At 41.7% G+C, this 22,145-nt stretch overlaps 2 protein-coding genes across 2 annotated transcripts in view; one reads left to right on the top strand and one right to left on the bottom strand.

The window, feature by feature from the left end:
- LOC122544608 (histone H2B) overlaps window positions 1-22,145 on the bottom strand; it is a 171,985-nt gene that overhangs the window by 23,519 nt on the left and 126,321 nt on the right. The window lies entirely within an intron of this gene.
- Window positions 8,466-11,298, top strand: LOC148135602 (histone H2B 1/2-like). The gene has a single exon (XM_087984492.1). It carries the CDS (start codon window positions 10,628-10,630, stop codon window positions 11,138-11,140), a length of 513 nt encoding a protein of 170 aa, XP_087840618.1. The 5' UTR covers window positions 8,466-10,627; the 3' UTR covers window positions 11,141-11,298.

Here is a 22,145-nt window from a genome sequence, read left to right as displayed (position 1 = left end):
TCTCATCACAGAGACAAATGGGGACAGACTGATAACTACACTCATGACATTGTGGGCAGCACATGGACAATAGCTATTCCTGAAGGTCGTTGACCACCCCCTTCTCAAAGGGGCCTTCAGCCAGCGACATCCACGTCCCAGGAGTGAATAAACAAAAACAGCTGGCGTACAATACATCACAAGGTTTCTGTCTGCAGCATACGTGACACTAAAATCTTTCATCCACGACAAACTAAATCGAGTCTCAGAGATGTTGTTGCACACCTGGTCTTGACTTTTGCACGGGCCTCCTGACCCAGAAATAAGCTCAGACACTGTGGTGCAAAACTCTCTCCATCAGTAATTTTCTCCTTCGTAAGAATGGTCCACGTATTCCATCTCTCTGTATGTTACTTTGGGAAAAGAGTTAATATTTGTGGATGAGGGGTCAGCAGGATTAAATACCACAGTTAACATTCGATCTGACCATATGTTATCGAATGGGGGAGCACAGGGGATGGGCCGAGTGGCCGCCAGCTTCTCCGCTCCCTGATCAGATTGTGAGAGAGCCGGAGGGAGGAGTTATTAACATGACCCGGGAATGAACTCCATTGGAGCTTTATAAAGGGACAATGTCCCAGCTTGAAACGTTCCCTGCCGTTTCCCCAAAACCCCAGCTCCTTTCGTCAAAGTGAGTGAAAAGTGAATTGGGGAAATGACCAATTGATATTTGTTTCTGGGAGGCATTTGGAGAGCACCCCCCCCCCCCATGGGTATTGTTCCCGAGCAGAGGAGCGCATGCGTGAGGCCCTCCCCCAGCGCTGCCATTGAGGAGCATTTACTCAGTGAGTGCTAGAGGTTTGTTTGAAACAGACCGCAATGGAGAGATCAGCGCCCAGGGAAGCGAGGGAACAGCAGGCTCCTTCCAGCAGCACATCGGGATGGGAGCCTGGGACACAGAGGGGGCTCCGAGACCGGGATTGATTCGGGGTGAGTTCAGGGAGAACCGGGGGCTGTTTGTAAGAGGCCGAGCGGAGCAGGAACTGGTCCCGGAACTTGGAGTGAGCGGGCTGGGGGGAAGAGAGAGGCCTTTCTCGGGCTGTGTGTGGGCCTGCTGAGGGAGGCAGAGCGGGAAGAAGCTGCTGTGGGACATTCTTGTGGTTTACAATCCTCTGAACGTTGATGCAAATTCATGATTTGGCTTCTGTTCCCCGTTGTTTGTTGACATTGGGCAGTGAATACTGGAAACACTGATCAGTTTTATGATAAACCTATAAAATACACTATTCGAGTCAACAGATTAAAAGTTTCCACTGAAACATTAGAAATAGCGCCCATTGTTATTTATTTAAATGGTTACTGTATTGCGAACTGGAGTTCGAACTGTGTAAGCATTGCAGCTGCCTCAGTATTTCCCATTCATGAATGTTCTGGTTAGTTTCTTGGGCTCGCTCAACTGCTGCAGAACGGCAGGTAAAAAAAAAGAAACAACTCAGGACAAGATTGGAATCAAAACCAGATCCTTTTGAATTGCTCAGTTAAAAATACCTGAATGTTTATGAGCTGATTTCTACATGGATCAAGTTGATTTTTCCTAACTCAGTTTAGGTTGATTTACACAAGTTATATCTTTTGTATCCCTCCAGGAAATGGACCAAAACGATGTAATTTTCCCTTGTTACAAAGTCAAGTTTGACCAACTGCTTCTCACAAACACCAGGTATGTTACTGCTGTCAGAGCATAGAATATTTCCACAGTCGCAGAGCTGATCAAGTCGATGTCAGACAAAAATAAGTACCTGACCATTCTCATCCCATTCAGCCAGCATTCCATCTCAATAAGTGTGTCATGGCAGCAGAGGATCTGCCAAGCCCACCTTTATCTCAATATCATTCTCAACTTGCTCACATTGCAGGAATCAAAATCATACTTTCTCTCGGCTCTTTGTTTCCAAGTTCACTTCAATTTTGTACAAAGTGCCCACATTCCCATTGACCCTCCCTATGAAATAATACAAGAAAACAGAATGTCATTTCTCCAAATTAACAATGTAATCAAATAAGAACCTTTTAAACCAGTAGAGAAAGAATCTGAAATCTGGTAATTTGTAAAGTTTCTCATTTTATTTTGCAAGGAGTGTTCAACCATGTTTAATAAATTTGCCTTGATGGTTTAGTTCTTCTCTACTGTCTGACAGAAATTACAAGTCCTTTTGCTTTCCTCATCCCCACCATAGAGCATTATAAGGGTACCACTAATGGCTTGCCCCATCATACCGCAGAGTTATGTAACATTCACAATAGAATATTGATATGAATTAGATAGTTCTCAGTCCAGTCGAAGGAATACTGTGGTCAATTAGCTGCAATACAGATTACGTGTTCATTGCCTTTCCCTTTAGACAATATAAAAGGAACTTAACACCCATCAATTTCTCATTATTATTCATAAAATTATGTCACTGTGAGAAAAGCTGATGGCAACCTGAAGAACAACCCTTAATACCATTCCTCCCAGTTAGACTGTGCACTATAGGGGTTACTTAATCCATTGCTTTTCCATTACATAAAATAAATTCACTGTGAGAAAAACTGATAGGTACAGATTGATAACCACACTCTCACATTCACATAGCAAAAACTGACAGTCGTAGATTGATAATGAGACTCTCAGATTAACAAAGCAAAGGTTGGCATATGTAGATTGATAGCTACTTTCATACATTCACAGAGAAGAAATAGTCATACAGCACAGGAAGAGACCCTTTGGTGCAACGAGTCCATACCGACTGTGATCCCAAAAACAAAGGGGTCCCAGCTGCCTGCACATGGCTGATATACCTCCAAACATTTCTTGTTTGTGTACTGATCTCAATGATTTCTATAACCGTACCCACATCCACCACTTCCTCAGGAAATTCATTCCGTATACGAACCATGCTCTTTGTAAAAAAAAAAAAAATGCCCCCATACCTTTTTAAAAATATGCCCCTGAGTCTTGAAATCCCCCACTTTAGGGAAAAGACACCTGCCAATCACCTCATCCATACCCCTCATGATCTTATAAGTCTTTATAACTTACTGCACTCCAGTGAAAACTGTCCCAGTCAATCCATTCTCTCCCGATAACTCAAACCCTCCATTCCCAGCAACATCCTGGTAAATCTCTTCTGAGCCCTCCCCAACATAATAGCATAGACAGCCAAATATTGATAACTAAACTCTCATATTCCCATTGCAGGAACAGATAGGTACCAATTGGTAACGACACTCACATACACAAATAGCAGAAACTGTCAAGGAGATATTGATAAATGTATTCACATATTCACAACACAGAAACTGACAGGGACAGATTGATAAATGCACGCACACATTCGCAGAGTACTTACTATCATAGAAAGCTTGATAACAAATCTATTATATCCACAAAGCAGAAACTGACAGGAACAGACTCCCAGAATAACGCTCCCGGTTTCACATTGCATAAACTGACAGGTACAGTTTGATAACTAATAACAGAGCAGAATGTAACAAGTACAGATTGATAACTATACTTACAGATTGACAAAGCAGAAACTAACACGTTTAGAATGACAACTCTAGCTACACATTCACCATCAGAAACTGAAAGTATGGATGCATGATGATCCTCATACTCACATGGCAGAAACAGACTGTTACAGCTTGATAACTACAGTGACCCATTCACATTCCAGTAACTGACCGGGACAGATTAATAACTGCACACTCACATTCACATAACATAAACAACAATAACTTATCCCCCACCAATGTAAGACTCATCAGTCTAAATTCCTAGATTTCTTTGATTCGGAGATGCCGGTGTTGGACTGGGGTGTACAATGTTAAAAATCACACAACACCAGGTTATAGTCCAACAGGTTTAATTGGAAGCACACTAGCTTTCGGAGCGACGCTCCTTCATCAGGTGATGAACCACCTGATGAAGGAGAGTCGCTCCGAAAGCTAGTGTGCTTCCAATTAAACCTGTTGGACTATAACCTGGTGTTGTGTGATTTTTAACCTAGATTTCTTTGAACAGCCTTTCTTAAATAAAGACGCAATATTAGCCAACCTCCTGTCCTCCAGCATATCACCCATCACTGTTGGTGATAGAAATACTTCTGATAGGGCCCCCACAATAAATTCCCCAGCTTCCTGCAATGTCCTGGGATTCACTTGATCAGTTCCCAGAGATTTAGCCATCTCTATGTACTTTTACGCCCTCCTGCACCTCCTCTTCTGTCATGAGGACTGTTTTTAAGACACCAACATTTATTTCCCCAAGTTTGCTAGCCTCCACAGAGGCAGACTGATAACTAAACTCACTATTTGAATATGAGAAACCGATGGGAGAGAATGATAATTACACACTTGTATTCATAAACCAGAATCTGACAGGTGTACATTAGTAACTGCAATCTCATATTCAGAGAACAGAATCTGACAGGTACATATTGTTAACAAAACTCACATTCACCTTGCAGAAACTGACAGGTATAGATTAATAACTACACTTTCTCATTCACCTTGCAAAATCTGACAGGTACAGATAGACTCTCACATATTGATGTAGCAGACAGATCAATTGGCACAGCTTAATAACTGCAGTCCTACATTAGCATTGCAGAAAGTAACAGATACTGATAACTTTATTCCCATTCACAAATCAGAAACTAGCAGGGACAGATTGATAACTGCATTCCCACATTTTTTTTTGTTTTCTTCATTCCTGGGATGTGTGCATCACTTGACTATCCCTCATTCCATGTAGACCAGACCAGGTCAGGATAGCAAGTTTTGTTCCCTAAAGGTTCTGATTTTTTTTTCCCTGAGAATTGGCATTAAACTCTTATTTTCAGATTATTATTGAATTAAAATTCCATCCTCTGCTATGATGGTATTTGAACCTGGATGCACAGAACGTTACTCTCTTGATTTAATAATCCAGTGATAATATGACCAGGCCCATTGCCTTCCCTATTCACATTCACGTCGCTGAACCTAACAGCTTCACATTGGTAAGTACACTCTCAAATTCATAGAGCAGAAACTGACAGGAACAGATCACTAGTTGTACGTACACATTCATATTGCAAAAACTGGCAGGTACAGATTGATAATGGTACTCACATTCACATAGCAGAAACTGGCTGATACAGACTGTTAACTCAATTTTTACATTCATATTGCAGAAAATGACAGGTATGATTTAATGAATATGTTGACATTTTTACAAGCAGAAACATTCAGGGATCGATTAATAACTGCAGTCACACAATCATGTAGCAGAAACTGAGAGGCATAGATTGACACCTGCATTCGTGTATTCAGATAGCAGAAACTGCCAGGCACAGGTGGATAACTACACTCACATAGCATAAACTGACAAGAACTTTCTTATAGCATAAACTAACAGGTAAATATTTATAAATACACTTCCATATTCACAGAGAAAAAAACACTGTCAAGTACAGTTTGATAACTTCAAAACTACAGAACAGAATCTCACTGGTATATATTGGTAACTACACTCTCTCATTCACTGAGCAGGGATTGACAGATGCAGACTGATAGCTACACTGATGCATTCACAACACAAACTTACAGGAACAGGTTGACAAATACCCTCATTCATTCACTTAAAACAAACTGACAGGTACAGATGGCAATGAAACTCTCATATTCACAGAGCATAAACTGACAAGTCATAAATTGATAACTTTACCCACACATTCATATTTACAGAAACTGACATACATATTGCTAAAGGCATTCAGGCATTACCAAATGAGAAAGCTATGGCCAAGTGTTAATATCAGATACAGAGAACCGAAACTGACAGGGATAGATTGGGAAATACACACGCACATTCACATAGCAGAAACTGACATATCAATATTGATAACTATATTGGGATGTTCACTTCATAAAGACAGATTGATAACCACACTCTCATATTCACTGAAGCGAAAAGGAGAGTTAAAGATGAATAATTACACTCAGGTTCACAACATCAGAAACGGGTAGGAACAGATTGATAACAACATTCACACGTTCAGATTGCAAAACCTGTCAGTTACAGTTTGATATCAACACTCACATAATCACATCACAGAATCTCACAGGTATATAATGAAAAGTGTATTCACATTCACCTAGCAGAAATTGACCAGTTCACCCTCACACATTCACACTGCAGAAACTAACATGCATAGATGGATAACTATGCTCAAACATTTACATGACAGAAACAGTCAGATTGATGACTGCACTCACATATTCACAGAGCAGAATCTGACAGATAGAGATTAATAATTATATTTCAATATTCACAGAGCAGAAACTGACAGGTTTACAAATTGACAATCTCATTCACATATTCACAGCACAAATACTGATGAGGAATGATTGATAAATACACTGTCATATTCACCAAGCAGAAACTGTCAGATACAGATGGATAGCTATATTTACGTATTCGTAAGCCAGAGTCTGGGTCCAGGTTGACAACTAAACTCACATATTGAAATAACAGAAACTGCCAAGTAGAGACTGATAACAACCCACACATTCTCATAGCTCAAACTGCTAGGTCCTGGTTTGTAACTACACTGACATTCAGATCTAAAAACTGATAAGTACAGATTAATAACTATGTTCTCAGATACACAGAGGTGACACTGACAGAGACAGATTGCTAATTACACTCTCATAGTCACATAACAGGAACTGACAGGAACAGATTAACAACAACAGCCACACTTTCACATAGCATCAACTCACAGGAACAGATTGATAACTACACTCAGTTTCACACATCAGAATCTGACAGGTACATTTTGATAACTGCATTCACACATTGCCTCGGCAGAGGCTGATCAGCATAGATTCAAACCTGTGCTCACATATTCACAATGCAGAAACTGACAGATACAGTCCCATATATGCAGAGAAAGGTTTCTGACAAGTACAATTTAATAAGGACACTCAAATATTCACAAGGCAGAATCTTACATGCATATATTGATAATAACACGCACATTCACCTTGCGGAAACTGACAGGGAAAGATTGATAAATACGCTCACACATTCATATTGCACAGACTGACGGGGACGGTTGTTTATATAATTCTCTTACTTGCACAGCAGAACTGGTCCGGAATAAAATGACAATTACATATAATATTCAACAAGCAAAACGGACAGGAATAGATTGGTATGTACATTTACATATTCACACAGCAAAATCTGACAGGGACTAGCCAAAACCAAACTGTCAGATACACTCCTAACAGGAACTGTCAGGTACAGACTGATCAATGCATTCACAAAACCAAAACCTGAGAGTAACAGATTGACAACCAAACACTCTAATTAACAGAGCAGAGCCTGATAGGGAAAGAATAATACCCTCTTGGTTTCACATTGCAGGGACGGATATCGTCACATTGATGAATACACCCACATTCACAGAGCGGACATGGATAGGTACAGATTGATAACGACGCACATAGATTCACATAACAAGCTGGCCTGGACAAATTGATAACTGCAATTGAATATTCGCACAGCAGAATCTGAGAGTCATAGACTAAAACCTGCACTTTCCTCACAGTAACTGATAGGTACAGGTTGATAATTTCAATCATACATTCACATTGCAGTAATTAACAGGGGCATGTTGATGACACTCACTTGGTCACATGACAAAACTGACGCGGAGAGACAGAAAGTGACGGTCACATTCACACAGCACAATCTGACAGTTACAGATTAATATAAACATTCTTGGATGAACAGAACAGAAACAGAAAGGGACAGGCTGGTGAGTAAACTCACACATTCATATTATAGAGACCGGCAGGTATATTATTAGTAGCTATATATTGATATTATGTAGCTAAAGCTGTAGGTAAACATGGACAACTACATTCACATATTCATACAGAAGAACTTGATAGGAACAAATTGAAAACTGCATTTGTATATCCACAAACCCAGAGACTGACAGGACAGATTGGTCCCTAAATTCACAGATTGATACAGCAGAAACTGTCAGTTAGAGACAGATAACAATACTAACATTCTCATAGCTGAAACTGTCAGAGACAGGTTCATAACTAAACTTACACACTCACATCCCAAAAACTGACAGGTACAGAGTAGTACATACATTCACACATTCACAAACCAGAAACTGACAAAGACAGATTGGTAAGTACACTCATGTATGCATTTCGCAGTAAATGTCAGAGAAAGATTGATAACTGCACTGTCATATCCACAATGCAGAAACTGATAGGTGCAGATTGATAATAACACTACCAGATGCATGTAGCATAAACTGACAGGGATAGAAGGATAATTACACGTAAATTGACAGGTACAGTTTGATCAAGGTATTCACACATCAAAAACAGGTTAATAACTGGACTCTCAGATTCTAGAACAGAACTTGGCAGGTACAGATCGATAACTGCATTCACATACTCATTAAAGAATCTGACAGGTACAGATTGATATGGACAGCAGAAACTGGTAGACATAGATTGATACCTGGACTCAGCAAAAACTGAGAAGCACTGGGTGATTAAAAATAGTTAACACATTCACCGAGCAGAAAGTGACAGATACACTTTGATAACAATGCTCTCATAATCACATAGCAGGGATAGATTGGTAACTACATTCAAATACTCAGAGAGCAGAAAATAACATAAACAAATTTACAACAAACTTACATATACACAGAGCAGAATCTGACTAGATCATATTGATGACTACACCTACGCATTCACCAAGCAGGAACTAAGTGTTATAGATCAACAACTAAATTGACATCGCAGAAACTGAGAGGCCAAGATCGGAATGTGCACTCGTATGTTTGCAACAGAAAATGACAGTCATAGCTTGATAACTACACACTGATTTTCACATAATGGTGACTGAGAAATGCATCTTAATAACTGCAGTCACACATTCTCATTGCAGTAACTGACATGGACATATTGGCTACGCATTACATTGACAGGTAGAGACTGATAGCAACAGTCACATAAGGAAGTGACAGGTGCAGATTGATAAACACACACATATTCAAAGAGCAGAATATGACAGGTAAAGAATTGACAACTACACTCAAGTGTTGACAACAAAGAAACTGACAGAAACGGAATACAACAACCACAATCTCAATGCTGAAACTGACAAGTATAAGTTGATAACTACATTCTCATATTCACAAAACAGAAAGTGACCAGAACAGATTAATAATAACACTCCTGGTTTCACATATCCAAATGTACCTCTCAGGTTTTGATAACTACACTCACACTCGCCAAGCAGGAATTGACAGTGATAGATCAATAATTAAATTCACATTATGACAGAGCAGAAACTGAGAGGAATACACTGGCACCTGCGTTCATACATTCACATAGCAGAAAATGACAGGCATAGATGGGTAGTCACACCCGCACAGAAGAAACTGACTAGAACAGGTTAACAGCTATATTTCAATATTTGCATATTAGAAACTGTCAGTTATGGATTGATACCTAAACTTTCACCTTCACGCAGCACAAACTGACAGGTACAGGTCAGTAATGGCCCTCACCACTTTACTGAGCAGAAGCTGGCAAGTACAGATTGATATTCATATCTCGGGTATTCATATAGCAGAAGCTGACAGGAAAAGTTGATAACCACAATCACTCATTCATTGAACAGAAATGTTGTTGTAACTGAATAACCAGACATTCACATTTGTATAACAGAAAGTATCAGGTACAGTTTGATAACCACACTCCCAGCTTCACATTGCAAAACCTGACAGGTACAGGTAAAGAATAAGACTGTCACATTCACACAGCAGAAACCACCAATGACACTTTGATAACTGCATTTATACATTCACTCCACAGAAACTGTCAGGTACAGATTTATAAATACACTTTCATATTCATATTGTAGAAACAGACAGGTAGAGACTGATTGCTATTCTTTCATATTCACATGATAGTAACTGGCAGGGACAGACTGATAACCATACTCCCATTTTCACGTAGAGGTGGAGAGGGATAGGGCAAACTAACCCTCAAAAAACCTGCAACTCTGAACAGCAAGTACAGTTCACAATGTAATCCAGAAAAGACAGTCAGTGGGACAACTAAATAAAATACTTATGAACAAGAGATTGCCATGAGCCGAATAAAATAGTAGTTACAATTAAAATTGTCAAAAGTACTGTGTTCAAATAGCTGTAATTGACAAAAGGCAGCTCAGAGTGAGTACAACTGACTTGTCAGCAATAAAAGATAACAGCAAATCCAGATAAAATTGTCAATTCTGTAATTTTGTGGATGTATCAGAAAGTGACAAGCTCTGTTAATTACAGCTGGTACAGAGGACATGCTAGGCTAGAAACACACCCCTGCACTTCCACATCATCGTAACAACGAGCAAAAGTTAGAGAGCCAACACCACAGTCACTTTCTGTGTCACAGATTAAAAAGCAAATCTCCCTCAGTCAGAATGAGAGAGTCAGAATCCACTGCTACTTCACATGTCGTTGCAGACACTGAATCCCACACTGGCCCGTCACAGAGATATTAAACAAAAATGTTTGACTGTTGCATAAACTACCCAATCAGGGACTGTTCTTTCCCCCATCCTTCATTGCTGCCGCCGTCAGTCGAGAAAGAACGGGCTCCGAGGCCGCTTTCCCTTATTCTGTATCTGAGAGTGAGCGGCGCTATGGCTGAGGAAAAGAAGGGTCAAGTTGCCAAGAAGGGCGCGAAGAAAGCGGTGAAGAGGGCGCCAGCGAAGGGCGGCAAGAAGAGGAAAAGGACCAGGAAAGAAAGTTACGCCATCTACATCTACAAAGTGATGAAGCAGGTCCACCCCGACACCGGCATCTCCTCCAAGGCCATGAGCATTATGAATTCGTTCGTCAACGACATTTTCGAGCGCATCGCGGGGGAGGCTTCCCGCCTGGCCCATTACAACAAGCGCAGCACCATCAGCTCCCGGGAGATCCAGACCGCCGTGCGGCTGCTGCTGCCCGGGGAGCTGGCCAAGCACGCCGTGTCGGAGGGCACAAAGGCGGTGACCAAATACACCAGCTCCAAGTGAGGGATCGCATTGTACTGAAACACACACATCCACAACCCAAAGGCTCTTTTAAGAGCCACCCACAAACTTCCTGAAACGGCTGAACCATTATGTTTTTGAGTATGTACAATTAATGTCTATGATAATTGTGTTTTGTAAATGTTCTATAAATTACTGAGTGATCGCTGACCCTATGTGTGCCTTATTCTCGGATGTGTTCTTACATATTATGTCAAGACGTTAGAACACTCAGGTTAAAATCCACTCGATTTACACAGTTCCACATTGTCTTTGAACTGATGAAGACTGAGCCTCTACCCGGGCCGAGTACAGCTCTTGCCTGAGGCAGTCCAGAGAGCAAGAAGCTCTCCTTCGATAAAACTAAACAAAGAATGTGGATGCTGGAAATCGGACCCAGGCAAAACCACAAACAGCTAGAGAAACACAGCAGGTCTAGCAGCACCTGTGGAGAGCGAAACAGTGTGAATGTTTCAGGTCCAGTGACCCTTCTTCAAACTCTCCATAAGTGCCTTTGAACTGAGCACTTTGAGAATGAACCCATCTCTGAACAGTCGCAAACTGACCATCCATCCAACAGGGGGCAGTTTACATTCCCTTGGAGCCAGGCTCCCGTAACGGAGGAGCTTCGTCCCATGATCAAACCTTTTACTGTGCGGGTATCGGGAATTCTGAATGTTCCAAAGCCTTTTCCACTTCACCGCAACTTTATTGAAAGATCGTCACGTGGGAATAACTGCTCAATTAGCGCACAGCAAGATCCCACAAGTAGGAAGGTGACAACGCTGCGGACTGGATGTGTGCGTATCGCATTGATGGCTCAGGGTCCTTGTTACAGGGCCCTGGGAGAAGTCCCTGACTCCACCCACTTTTCCCCGGATAGTGGCAGTGGGATCTTTTACACCCACCCAAGAGGGCAGACAGAACCTCATAATAACGGTAGGCAATGCAGATTCAGGTATATATTCAAAACGCCGATGGTGTACAATGAAAATTTGTTTTATCCTCAAACAGCCAGTCAGATATCAGTGTGTAAACCTTGCATTGAAAAGCTACATTAAATATCAATGAGCTACCAGGAGCCTATCAACCTTTTGGTACTGATATTCTATCCTTGATTATTGCTGCCTCATGGTTATCTGATCTGCAGCGACAGTTTGACTGGCTGTATCAATCCCCCAGTCAGTGAGTTACAGCTGAAGACTGGCTAAACATTTGGAACATTCATAGTTGACTCCACAGCCCAGTAACACTATCTACTTACCTTGTACTGACCCTTGGACATGTGGGGCTCCCTCAGCACTGACATTCCAATGGCGTGGCACAACCTCAGCACTGACTGTCCAATGGCGCATCACTCCGTGGAATCATTTTTTTAAATCTTTATGTCCTGGTGAACAGCAGTGTTTTTTCCTTCTGAGGGCAGTTAAGTGTCATCCATGTGACAGTGGAACTAGAGTCACAGGAAATAATATTGTGTGTAATCTGGATCTCTGATAGTCTGAGCAAGTGAAGTGGCTACATTGTTCCTAGTGCTGTCTGCAGGCCTGGGAAGTTGGGGCCATGCAGGAGAAAGTGACTGAGGAGGTTCATATCACTAAGAAGACTTGATCAGATGAAGATTGCTGCTGGCTGACTGTGTAGGGGAGATGAATGAACAAGATGAGGTTCCTCAGTAACTGCTGAGTGATTTTTGTTCACTGTTACTGACCATTTCCAATATATTCAAACACCAGTGAGTACATGAATACAGTTAGTCCATTGCTAGGTCAGAATTTCAGACACAGCTTGCCACAATGTAGCAATACTATATGTATGACAATCAAAACTTTGTACATGCACTACCCAGGGCCTAGTTCCCTGGAGACAAAAAGGAGATTTTGGTCATGCAATGTGGCTTTCACAAAGGAACAAAATGGCTGCGACTAATTTGGTAGTTCCTAAGCCCATAGGAAATGGGAAGAAGTGTAGGCCATTTCGGTGGCATGGTGACTCAGTGGTTAGCACTGCTGCCTCACAGCACCAGTGACCCGAGTTCAATTCCCGCCTCAGGCAACTGTCTGTGTGGAGTTTGCACATTCTCCCTGTGTCTGCGTGGGTTTCCTCTGGGTGCTCCAGTTTCCTTCCACAGTCCAAACATGTGCAGGTTAGGTGAATTGGCCATGCTAAATTGCCCGTGGTGTTAGGTGAAGGGGTAAATGTAGGGGAATGGGTCTGGGTGGGTTGCTCTTCGGAGGGTAGGTATGGACTTGTTAGGCTGAAGGGCCTGCTTCCACACTGTAAGTAATTTAATCTAATCTAATTTGGCCCCTTGGGCCTGCTCCAATTCAGTAGGATCATGGCTGATCTGATATTCCTGATGTCCACTTTCCTGCCCTTTCCCTTGATTTCCCAAACTGTCTCAGCCTTCAACATACACAAGGACTCTGGTCCCCACAGCTGCCTGTGGCAATGAGTTACAAAGACTCACAACCCCTGAGGGAGGAAATTCCTCCTCATCTCATACTTAAATCTGCATTATTTTATCCTGTGGCTGTGCTCTGCGCTTTACGAGAACAACACCCTGACCAATTAATGTTGTGGAAAAATGAAGCAATATTTGCTATTTGAAGTCAATCTGCATCAGTGGCTGCATTCTCAATTGCAACACCTTTTCCAACCATAATCCATTTGGTAAGCAATCAACACTGTCCTCTCCTGCAGGATGAATATTGTACTTCTTCAGAATTGCCCTCAACACTACATGAGCATTGTCTTTGAGGATGTGTGAAATTTATTTGGAAACACTAAGACATTGTTGCTAAAGGAAATCAGAGGTGTTAAAACCTGGCTATATTTATAAAGAAAAATCACAGAAACACAGAAGGTAGGGGCAGGAGTAGGCTATTTGGCCCCCTCGAGGCAGCTTTGCCATTCAATAGGATTGTGGCTGATCATTGAGCTCAATTCCTGAATTCTGTATACACCCCAATCCGCATCCTTTGGTCCCTTCAACCACAAAAGCGATATCTACCCCCTTCTTGAAAACACAATGGTTTGGCCTCAGCTACTTTCTGTGGGAGTAAATCCCACAGGCTCTTCACTGGGTGAAGACATTTCTCCTCAGTTCTGAAATGCTTGTGGAATCCCGTCGGTCATTGGGAACATCTTTCCTGCTTCCGAAGTCCTGTTCGAATGTTTTCAACACAGGATCCCTACAATGTAGAAACAGGCCCTTCAGCTAAACAAGTCCACACCGAGCCTCCGAAGAGTAACCAACCCAGACCCATTCCCCTACACTGTATTTCCTCCTGACTAATGCACCTAACCAAGAATTTGGAGGAGCCACTGGGGCTGACAATTTTGAAGATAACGTATCACCAGGTTATGATCCAACAGCTTTATTTGTAAGCACTAGCTTTTGGAATGCTGCTCCTTCATCAGGTGGTTGTGGAGTACAATGTTATAAGACACTGAATTTATAGCAGAAGATTACAGGGTCATGCAGTGATATATTGAGCAAACTGAATTATTAAGTCTTCCATTTTTTGGAATGTGTGCAAGTTTCGGTTCAATGTAGACAGTCAATACATGTAATATTTTGTAAAGTCCACTTTGGAAATAGAACCAACCTGGCTCAGGATTGGGATACAAACAGACTATCATCTGAGCTGAAATGTCACTTTTTGAATTAAAACATTAAGTTACCTTGAGAAGGTGATTTAAAAGAAGTTCTCAGATTTGCTTATTAATGAACTGAAACTTGCAACCCATTCTAAAGATGAAAGACTGAATCCAGATTTATTTAATTTATTACTGTATGACACTGTCGTCGTTTGCTATCAATTTTGTGTCTTATGATCCTGATTCACCACTACCTGCTGAAGGAGCAACGCAGTGAAAGCTAGTGCTTCCAAATAAATCTGTTGGACCATAATCTGGTGCGTGATTTTTAACTTTGTGCACCTAACGTACACATCTCTGAACACCATAGGTAATTTAGCATAACCAATTCACCTAACCTGTACAGCTTTGGATTGTGGGAGAAACCCACGCAGATATGGGGGAATATGCAAACTCCAAACAGATATTGCCCGAGGCTAGAATCGAACCTGGTCACTGGCACTTTGAGGCAGCAGTGCTATACAATGTGCTGCAACTTCTCATTCATCTAAACTCCAGCAAATATAATCTGAGCTGACTTGATCTCTTTTGTATATCAGTCCTGCCATTTCAGGAATCAATCTAGTAAATGTTTCCTGCATGCCCACTAGAGCAAGAACATCCTTAGCACAGTGGCTCAATCATTAGCACTACTGCCACAGAGCACTAGGGACCTGGTTTCAATTCCCGCCTCAAGTGACTGTCTGCTTATGGGTGGCATGGTGGCTCAGTGGTTAGCACTGCTGCCTAAGGGTGCCAGGTTCGATTCCAGCCTTGTGCAATTGTCTGTGTGGAGTTTGCACATTCTCCCCGTGTGTGCGTGGGTTTCCTCTGGTTTCCGCCCATAGTCCAAGGATGTGCAGGTCAGGTGAATTGGCCATGCTAAAATTGCCCATAGTGTTAGGTGCTCTAGTTAGAGGGAAATGGGTCTGGGTGGGTTACTCTTCAGAGGGTTGTTGTGGACTTGTTTGGCCGAACGGCCTGTTTCCACACTGTGTGGAATCTAATCTAATCCTTCCTCAGGTAAGGAGGCAAAGACTGTACTCAATCTTCCAACCATGGCCTCAGCAATGCACTGTACAACTGCAGCAAGACTTCCCTGCTCATGTACTCTAATCCTCTCAACATGAAGGCCAATACGCAGTTTCTTTGCTGTCTCCTGCATCGGGACCTGGGTGGAATTTATCCAGTTAATGTAGGCTTCTGGGGAGTGTTGCTGAACAAAAAGACCTAGGGGTATAGGTGCATAGTTCCTTGAAAGTGGAGTTGTACATTGACAAGGTGGTAAAGAAGGTGTTTGGCAGACTTGCTTTCTTCGGTCAGAATGCTGGGTGTCACATTGTGGCTGTAAAGTTATTGGTGAGGCTGCGTTTAGAATATTGTATACAATTCTGATCTCCCTGCTCTGGGGAGGATGTTGTTAAACATGAAAGGCTTCAGAAAAAACTGGCAGGGTTGAAGGGTTCGAGCTATAGGGAGGAGCTGAATAGAGTGGAGTTTTTTTGCTTGGAGTATCAGAGGCTGAGGGGCAACAAGGATCAGGAACAGGCCCTTCGGCCCTCCAAGCCTGTGCCAACACATTTTGTCATTCCATACTAAAACTGTCTTCACTTACAGGATACATATCCCTTCATAGATGTTTGTAAAATCATGAGGGACATGGATAGTGTTAACAGCCAAAGTCTTTTTTCTTGGAAAAGGGGAGTCTGAATTTAGAGGCCAACAGTTTAAGACTGGAGAGGAAAAATTTAAAACGACCTAAGGGGCAATTTTTTCAGGCAGTGCATAGTGACTGTATGGAATGAGCTACCCGAGGAAGTGGTGGAAATGGTTAAAATTATGACATTTAAAAGGCTTCTACATGGGTACATGAACAGAAAGGATTTCAAGGGATATGGGCCAAATGCTAGTCAATGGAACTGGATCAGTTTAGGATATTTGGTCAGCGTGGATGAGTTGGATCAAAGGGTCTGTTTCTGTGCTGTATAACTCTATCTGCACACTCACTTCCAATGACTGGCATATAGAGGACACCCAAATCTGATTTGACATCACCCTTTCTCATACTTAGACTTTGTTGTCACATGTACTCAAGGCACCATCTTAGGTACAAGTAAGTAGGTACAGAATCATAAGAACAGGGTAAAAAGAAAGAACGTTACAGTAATTTTTTTTAAGTAGAAAAATGAAGAAATAAATCGAGAAGTCAAACATTCCAGTCTTTTGAAAGTGTTTAGCCACTCTGGGATTGCACGTGCTACAAGGGTCCAATCTCCTCCTCTTTGCCATACTTTGTCCACACAGCCTATTCCAGGACAGCCCACACTAGGTCACCCACACCACTGCTGAAAGAACTGCTGTTCCTTCTGATCTACCCAGTGTATGGATTCAGACCTAACGCATTGCTGCAGCTATCTGATGCCAATCACAGATGCTGCCTTCTCCATCGACTGCAGAGGCTCCTTGTTGTTGAAAGCCAATGCCAATGCTGTCTTCTCGAGTCCTGCACTGAACTCACCGATGTCGAAGACAGCCACGCTGGTGCCAGTACTCAAAGTTTGGAGCTTGTACTGGTGCACTTTAATCTATTTTCTCTCTGCTGAAGAGGACAGGGCAATCACATAATTGCGTGTATCCCATGAATGTTGAGCTGTTGCCTCCAGTGAGACATTCCCTCTGTCGGGGTAACACATATGGAATATTGCACTGTGCCCTCGGTCTTTTGTAAAAAAACAAATTTCCAGTCACAGTTCTGCCTATTGTACACTGCGCAGTGAGATGCAATTCCAAGATGACACTGATACCCAGCATCTGAAATACCAATGCAGTTTTACTTCCTTGCACATTTTCTCTTCTTTCCATTGAACCAAGCAATTGCAACATTGCTTTCACGCATCTTGCGAAAAAAAAAAGCACTCCACTGACTGCAGTGCAAGTCCTTCAAAAGATTTTTTAAAAGAGAGAAGTGTCGAAATAAGGAAGTAGTGTGCAGATTCTTACGGAGTTTGTCAGTGCAATTCACTCACTCTGTTGGAGAGGCTGCTAGCTTCAGGACTGTTTCTTTTCTGGAAATAATTGAGACCTATCCCTTCTTGTGGTGAAGTGTTATGTGCGAACATTAGCTGGATTCTCCCATTCCATCAACACAGTAAGTAAATCACCAAATGATTTATTAAGTGCCTGAATTCTGGCACAAGTTCACTAAGACACATTGTCCGATGGTGTAGCATTTCAGTACTTTACTTGACCAGTCTTTCATTAGAGTTGCTGTCTAATTAGTGCATTTTTCTCACACAGTTTAAGACTTATTGTTTGTGATTTGAACCTTTTTTACTTTTAAATCTGACTGAGTGTAACTCCATTCTTAGCATTATGTTTGGCAACAAATCCTTCCCAATGGGATAATACGTGAGGGGTGATCATTCACATTAAACCAGGGCTGAGCAGTGACAGTGTTAATGAAATGGTGCAATTTTGATGGATGTGCACTCCTTTATGGCAATCTCTTAAACAACGTGTCTTTACTGCAACATACTTTAATCCTAAAAAAACATAATACTCAACATTTAATCAGGAAATATCTTATCTGTCTGTCTATCTATCTGATTAATATTGTCCAAACTATCCATCGATCCTATCAAATCTACCCTCACATACATAATTTCTTCACTGAGATTCCAACTTACTTGGAGGAGAAAGTGAGGACTGCAGATGCTGGAGATCAGAGCTGAAAATGTGTTGCTGGAAAAGCGCAGCAGGTCAGGCAGCATCCAAGGAACAGGAGAAACGATGTTTCGGGCATAAGCCTTCCTGAGGAAGAGCTTATGCCCGAAACGTCGATTCTCCGGTTCCTTGGATGCTGCCTGATCTGCTACGCTTTTCCAGCAACACATTTTCAGCTTCAACTTACTTGGAGTGTACATGAAATAAAAGAGTTGTTAATGCCGCTTTTCCAGGCCAAGAGATAAATTACATTGTTTTGAAGCTGTCATTTACAGAAACACATTTTTGTCAGATATCCTTACTGAAAATACTTGCTTCAATAAAGCTTGACTCAGTCATTTCGAATCTTCAGTTCCTCCTTGAGACCAAGGACAGCTGGCGTCTAATCTCACACAGTACATTTTCATAACCACGGCATTCATTCAGAGAACAAGTCTTTGAGCCGACATGTCTATAAATTGTGCGTTTCCAAGCAGCGTTTCATAATTAGGAAAGGAAAATAGTTTAGTATAATTCTGAGAGAAAAGAAACAGAAAGTGCTGCTTTCGCAAGGGAGGAAGGTTAGAACACGAGTGGGTGATTCAACCCTTTGAATCTGCCATCCCATTGAGTATGATCAAGGCTGATTGAGCACTTCAATTCAATTTACACACCCCATTCTCAAAACCCAGTTAACGATTGGAAATCAGAAATCTCTCAGCCCCGACCTTAAACATACACAGTGATTGAATGACCCAAGCCCCCTGAAGGTACAGAATTCTGAAGGATTACAATCCACTGCGCAAAACAAAACAAATTCTCGTCTCGGACCAAAGTACCACTGTTTTCAAAATCCTGCCTGGCTCTAGTTGCCCCCAAACAGCAAACATTAAACCCGTATCTACCATGTCCCTCACTTTAAGGGTTGTGTTACTGTGTTTTCAATGATATCATCGCTCATCCATCCAAAACCTCAATACACAGGCCCAGTTTGCCGACCCTCTCTTCATAGAATATTGTCCCCGTCCCATGCACAAGTCTGGTGAATCTTCATAGCCCTCTCTCCGCATGGAAGTGACATCATTCTGGAGATAAGGAGACCCAAACTGCACACAGTCCTGCAGGTCCAAAGTCCAGTGTGTTTGTAACAAGACTTCACTGCTCCTGTGCTTAAATCCTCTTGTAATAAAGGTTAATATTCCATTAGCCTTCTGACAAGCATATTCTGGCATTGAGCGATGCATCAAAGATTTCTGCCGTAACAGTGCCTCTATATCCTGGGTGACTTTAATTTGCATTTGGACTGGACAAAACAATGTGGTAGACTATTTCCATGAGCATGTGTGTGTTTGTCATTTATTCATGTCTAAGTTGTGGGTATTGCTGGCTGGAGAGTATCTGCTGCCCAGACAGTATCTGCTGCCCATCCCTAGTTGTCCTTGAGAAGGTGGTGGTGAGCCACCTTCTTGAAGTTTGTGTGTGTAATTAGACCAAACCTTGAAGAACCAACCAGCCAACAAGGTGTTCTAGATGGGATACTTTGCAATGAGAAATGGTGAATTAACAAGTTTGTTATGTACAGTTCCCTTGGGAAAGAGTAATCATAATATGACAGCATTCTTCATCAAGTTGAAGGGCCAAGTTGTTGAACTAGAAGCTGGCACCTTGAATCTAAATAAAGGGAACTATGAGTGTAAGAGACACAAATTGGCAAGGATGGATTGTGGAGCTATATTAAAGTGTTTGATGGTGGGTAGGGTTCAACGTGGATATACCATCTTTCTGAGTTAAGGCGACCCAAAGTTCACACAGTCCTCCATATACAGCCTCAGCAAAGTCCAGTGTGTTTGAGACAAGACTTCACTCCTCCTGTTCTCAAATCCATAAAAAGGGTTCATGTTTAAAGATAGCACTCTGTGAATTACTCATTCCGGTCTGATGCAAGTAAAAAAAAAGGAAAGGTGGCTCTGCTATGTGTTTCAAAATTGGTCATCGAGAGTACAGAACCAAAGAGCAGAGATGTAAAATTGCTTGAGAAAAGGAAACATCCTCAGGATTCAGAGCATTTTAGAAATCTGCAAAAAAAAAGGAAAATAAATGCTCAAAAGTAGAAAATAGTGCAGGAGAGTAAATTTGTAGTGAACATAGAAATTTGCTGTAATAAATAAAAATATAAATATGTGAGAACAACAAGTTTATAAAGATAAATGCAGATCTAGAGCAGTAAGAATCCAAGTGAAATTATATTGGGGAACAAAGAAGTGGCAGAAGATTACAACACATATTTTACTTCTGTCTTCACAAACGAGGACTCAAGGAAGTGGCTGAAATGTTAGAGAACTAGGGGTTGAGTGAGAGGGTAAAAGTGAACGAAATCAGGATTAGAACGGAAATGGTGCTGGGGTAAATAACAATGTTAAAGGTAGAAAATCAATAATATCTGATCAGCTATACCCCAGAGTAGTGAATGAATGTACCCTGGAAACATAACTTGCATTAAAAACAAAGGACAGTACAGCACAGGAACAGGCCTTTCACACCTCCAAAACTCTGCCATAATATTTTGCCCTTGTGTATTAGTCTGTGTCCCTCTGCTCCTTCCTGTGCATGCATTTGTCCAGGTGTTTCTTGAATGCAGTTATGTTGTCAGCTTCCACCACCACCTCTGGCACTCACTATCCTATGTGTGAAAAGCCTGCCTCGCAAAACTCTTTTAGACTTCCTACCCACCCTCCCCCAGCATCTGTCTCCTAGCAATTGAGCCCTCCATCCAGGGAAAAAGCCTCATACCTTTCACTCTTTCCATGTCATTCACAATCTTATAAACGTCGACCAGGTCATCCCTCATTTACCTGCCTTCCAGTGAAAATAAACCCAGTCTATCCAACCTTTCTTCATAGCTAAAATCCCCCCATAGCAGGCAACATCCTGGTAAACCTTTTCTGCATCTTGTCCAAACCATTCACATCCTTCTGGTAGTGTGGTGACCAGAACTGTATACAATATTCCAAAGGTGGCCTAACTAAAGTTGTATGGAGCTGCAACATAACCTGCCTATCCTTACCCTCAATGCCCCTCCCAATGAAGGCAAGCATGCCGTAGGTCTTTTTCGCTACCTTATTATTGCACCTGCCACACATATGTTTAAATTCTTATAATCAGCAAAAGAACTGTGAGGTGAACCTTAATCATGATACACAATATTACTCATTTATTTGGCATCATTAATATTGGAACAATAAAGTATACTAGAAACTAATGATACACACTAGAAACTATCTTAAACTTTACTTAACTTTGTATGATCATATACCACCACACTAGAATTTGGCCAGGCTCCACATGGTGATGTCTTCCTCTTCTTCCAATGGTCTTGAATGTGTCCTCTCTTTCGGTGGTGATTCTCGAGTTTCCATGTTGAGTGGGGTTCTGTGGCAATTCTCACCCTTCTGAATCGTCACGCCCTTTTGGGAGGGTCTTGAGGATCTACCAATGGATTAATTAGGTTTGATTACCTTTTTGATCAGACCCAACAAGGTGTTGGCATATTCATGATAGTGTAGCCCTTAGTTGTCCATTTTAGTAGGTGCTGGGTGCACACAGCTCCCTCCATATAAGGGTGCTGTGTGCCTCCATGTCTAGCGAATGACTCGATTGCTCCTGA

Source organism: Chiloscyllium plagiosum, unplaced genomic scaffold, assembly GCF_037043375.1.
Source record: "Chiloscyllium plagiosum isolate Xiang-an unplaced genomic scaffold, Cpla_swu_hap1 HiC_scaffold_49, whole genome shotgun sequence".
Classification (NCBI taxonomy): Eukaryota; Metazoa; Chordata; class Chondrichthyes; order Orectolobiformes; family Hemiscylliidae; genus Chiloscyllium; species Chiloscyllium plagiosum.
Note: the sequence above shows the minus strand (reverse complement) of the source record. Positions and strands in the feature narration are given on the sequence as shown.

What these genes read in the sequence shown, in the direction of transcription:
- LOC148135602 (XM_087984492.1), top strand. Translation starts at nt 10,628, where the DNA reads ATGTTTGACTGTTGCATAAACTACCCAATCAGGGACTGTTCTTTCCCC.